Source organism: Mesitornis unicolor, unplaced genomic scaffold, assembly GCF_000695765.1.
Source record: "Mesitornis unicolor isolate BGI_N332 unplaced genomic scaffold, ASM69576v1 scaffold45642, whole genome shotgun sequence".
Classification (NCBI taxonomy): Eukaryota; Metazoa; Chordata; class Aves; order Mesitornithiformes; family Mesitornithidae; genus Mesitornis; species Mesitornis unicolor.
This window is the reverse complement of record NW_010170701.1, coordinates 657-4037: the sequence shown is the minus strand read 5'-3', so window position 1 is coordinate 4037 and position 3381 is coordinate 657. Positions and strand designations below refer to the sequence as shown.

The 3381-nt window shown below is 56.3% G+C and overlaps 1 protein-coding gene across 1 annotated transcript; it reads left to right on the top strand.

The window, feature by feature from the left end:
• Positions 1 to 620: 620 nt before the first annotated feature.
• LOC104535796 (forkhead box protein N5-like) lies at positions 621 to 2647 on the top strand (the record flags this gene model as incomplete). The annotated part of the gene is made up of 4 exons (XM_010179766.1): positions 621 to 741; positions 1274 to 1488; positions 1804 to 2066; positions 2415 to 2647. Coding segments are annotated over exons 1-4 (832 nt in total), but the record flags the coding sequence as incomplete, so codon positions are not given.
• Between the last annotated feature and the right edge of the window lie 734 nt (positions 2648 to 3381).

Here is a 3381-nt window from a genome sequence, read left to right as displayed (position 1 = left end):
CATGGTCATCCTGCTGGCCACCAGGACCACCCCTGGTTCCTGCCTGACCCTGCTCCTCTCCCCAACTGCAGGGCCCCCCTGTTCTGCCTGGGCTGACCCAGAGCAACTTCCAGTGGTGAATCCCCCACTGCCAAGCAAGAAAAGAAGGAGCTCCAGTACCTGCAAGTGCATCCCGAGCTCTGTGTATCCCTCTGGGGTTGGTCCTGCTCCCATTCAGGCTCTGGGACTGAGAAGTCCATTGCAGAGTGCAGGTAACGCTGGGATTTATCAGAAGCAGGAAAACCCAAAGCGTTAGCCTAATTAACACAAGAATGGGTCATTTACTACAGCTGCAGCAAAGCAATCGGGCAGCAAACACAACCTACCTGCTGCCACCCATCTCCTCCTCAATCAGTTCACCTCACCAATATGGACCGCTTTCTCACTGGTGGGGCCTTAACAGGTATTTAGAGGTGTGATTAGAGACCAGCCTTTCCCCCACCTGTGTGACATTGGGTTTTTTTAAAAAACAAAGCCAGGGCCCTCAGCACAGACAGCACCTTTAGCTCCTTGGATTCTGTGCCATCCTCACAGATCCCACTGTGCTCAACAACCAGAAGGTGCTTGGCCATACAAAGAAAATGTACTTGCGTTTCCAAAACAAGTCATTCTGGGAAAGCCTGCACTTGAAACGTGGCCTTGAGGACTGGGATATGGCAATGGAGCTCAAGCTCAGCACCGCTACTGAGGAGTTTCTGCAAGGTAAGGGCCTCAGGGGGACTGACTGGGCTGACTTTTAAAAAGATGATTCCTGTCTGTCTCCAAAAGTCAGGTAAAAATTGCAAAATCTGATCAATATGAGTAGTCTAGAAGTTAACAAAGAGCCCGCTATGTTTACATTTAAAGGCAATCAAATTAGCAGTGTCTGCAGTTGCACACAAAGTATGCAGAAGATGGTGCAGATGTTGTAACCTCACCACAGCATCTCCGGGCTCCTCTGTCCCCCAGCTCCTGATGGGACCCCACAGTCGTGGGGAGCTGCCCCCACACACAGGCACTTGCTGCAGGGGCGCTGTAGACCCTGTACAGACCCAGGGGCAGTTTGGGACCTGGCGCTGCCCACGGGGGCTGGCAACATTTCAGGGAACTGCTTTGGGAAAGAAAGGGGCTTCCCCATCCAGACACCCACGTACAGCCCGGGGGCCTTTACATGGGGACCTGCATAGGTGAGACCTCACCCAGGACAGGGTCTGGATGTGGTCCCGGGTGCGGTGATGTCTCTGCTCCTCCCCAGAACCTGGCATCCAGCCCCGGCTTTGGCTGTGGGTGAGCCCCAGCCTGGTCTGCCCCATCTCTGGGAGCCCTGGTGTGGACGCGGCCGGACCCGACAGCCCGGGGCCCTCGGATGCTGCTGTCACGGAGACCTCCCCTGCGAACACTTCCTGGGACAGCTCCGACACCGACTGTGCCGAGGAGGCCACGCTGCCGTCCCCCAGCGAGGACGGAGAGGTACAGCGAAGGGAACCGCCTGGGCCATCCCGGGCATCGTGCGCAGCTGACGACCCCGCAAGAACAAACGAGCTGGCTCGGCAGCTCCGAGCAGTCGCCTCCCGTTTCAGTGGGGTCAGTCCATGCACAGAGCCCTCTGATGGACAGGCAGAGAGCACAAAGTGTGGGGACAACACAGGCTGAAAGTTAAAGTATATAAGCTTCCTATACATGCTGTACCCGACCTCCCCTTCCCCAGAACACAGCAGCTTTCCCTATCCCTCATTCCACCCAGTGCTAACGTATCCGCATCCTTTTTCCCCCTCCTCTCTCCAGCTCACTGAGGATGAAGAGGCTGCGCATGTGGACACCCCCATCCCTCAGGAGATGCCGAAAGCTCCTGAGCTCGAGGCGATGCTGATGCCTCGGAAACCCATGGTCCTCAGACCTCAAAGCGTGAAGCTCAAGCACCCCAGGAGCGCCAAAACCGAGGGAGAGTGGCCCCGTCCCCCCCTGAATTACCACATCCTCATCGCCCTGGCCCTGCGCAGCAGCAGCAGCGGCAGCCTGACCGTACAGCAGATCTACCAGTTCACACGGTACCGCTCCGCTCCTGGCGCCGTGCGGGGAGAGGGGCACCGGGGGGCGCAGGGGTCTCTGATCTGCCATGGCGAAGCAGGGATGGGGCAGCCAGGACTCGCATTTGGGTCCTGGCTCTGCCTTCAGCTCAAGATGCCGCTGAGAAAACGGCTTCCCCTCTTTGTATGGACCCAAACCCAGGAGCCTCAAAAGCCAATTTAGCTTAAAAATACACAGTGCTTATCCATCCTTATGCCACAGGGGTCAGGGAGGGCCCTCTCCCCTGTCCCTCATTCGTGTATGACATCTCCCATCATTTTCACAGCCTCCAAGGGCTCCAGCTCCAGACAAACCTTTTCTTTCCACAGACACCACTTCCCGTTCTTTCAAACGGCCCCGGAGGGCTGGAAGAGCACGATGAGACACCACCTGTGCTTCAGCAGCTGCTTTGAGAAAACCCCTTCCTTCGTCTGCAGAGTGGGGAAGCGCAGGTCCTGCCTGTGGAAGCTGACGCCAAAAGGACACAGGAAGCTCCAGGAGGAGGCACAGGCCCTACCTGAATTGGTTCTCGACTTGGTGCGCCAAAGCATGAGCGAGCCGGGTAGGTTCTGGAGGGCAAAATGCAGAGTGAGCCAGGCTTTAGGAGACTTCTGCAGCAAGAGGGACACAGGCAGGTGCCCGGGCAGGGACACGGGCACTGCAGGACACCAGGTCTGGGGGAGTGGCGCTTGGAGAGCCCCATAGGGACAGCCCATGAGCAAGGCTTGGTCCAGAGCAGCCAAAAAACCCTTCTTTAACAAAACCAACACAGTGAGAGCAACCAACCAGGCTGGACCGAAACACAGAGCCTCCCTCTCAGGATCACACAACTCCTCTCACTCATACACAATACAACCCCCATCAGTCTAACACGGATAAGGACTGAGGCTGCAGCATCAGTCGGCCGTTGCGGTCCCAGTGTCTATCACAGCTTCCTTCCTCTCTGTCTTTTGCAGATCTCATGAGGTCCCTGCTTGGTCTGTGACTCCTGGCTCCCTATCTCTGAAGCACGGACCGTGTGTTTGCAAACCAAGGTTATGTTCTCAGGTGCTGCCGCAGGTAGCTTCCCAAGAGGGTGTGTGGAAATTATGAGCATTGCGACGTAAGGACTCAAATTTAGAAGGGGGGAGAGGAAAGATGACAAATTTGATTCCCTTCAGCAAGTTTTTGCTCCAGCTGCACACATCCCAGGTTGCAGAGGCACTCTGAAATGTAGCCCCTGCTGTGACTTTAGCATGGAGCCCTCCACGAAGTTGTTACCCCTTGCAATGTCCTCAAGGTGCAGGAGAAGGTTGA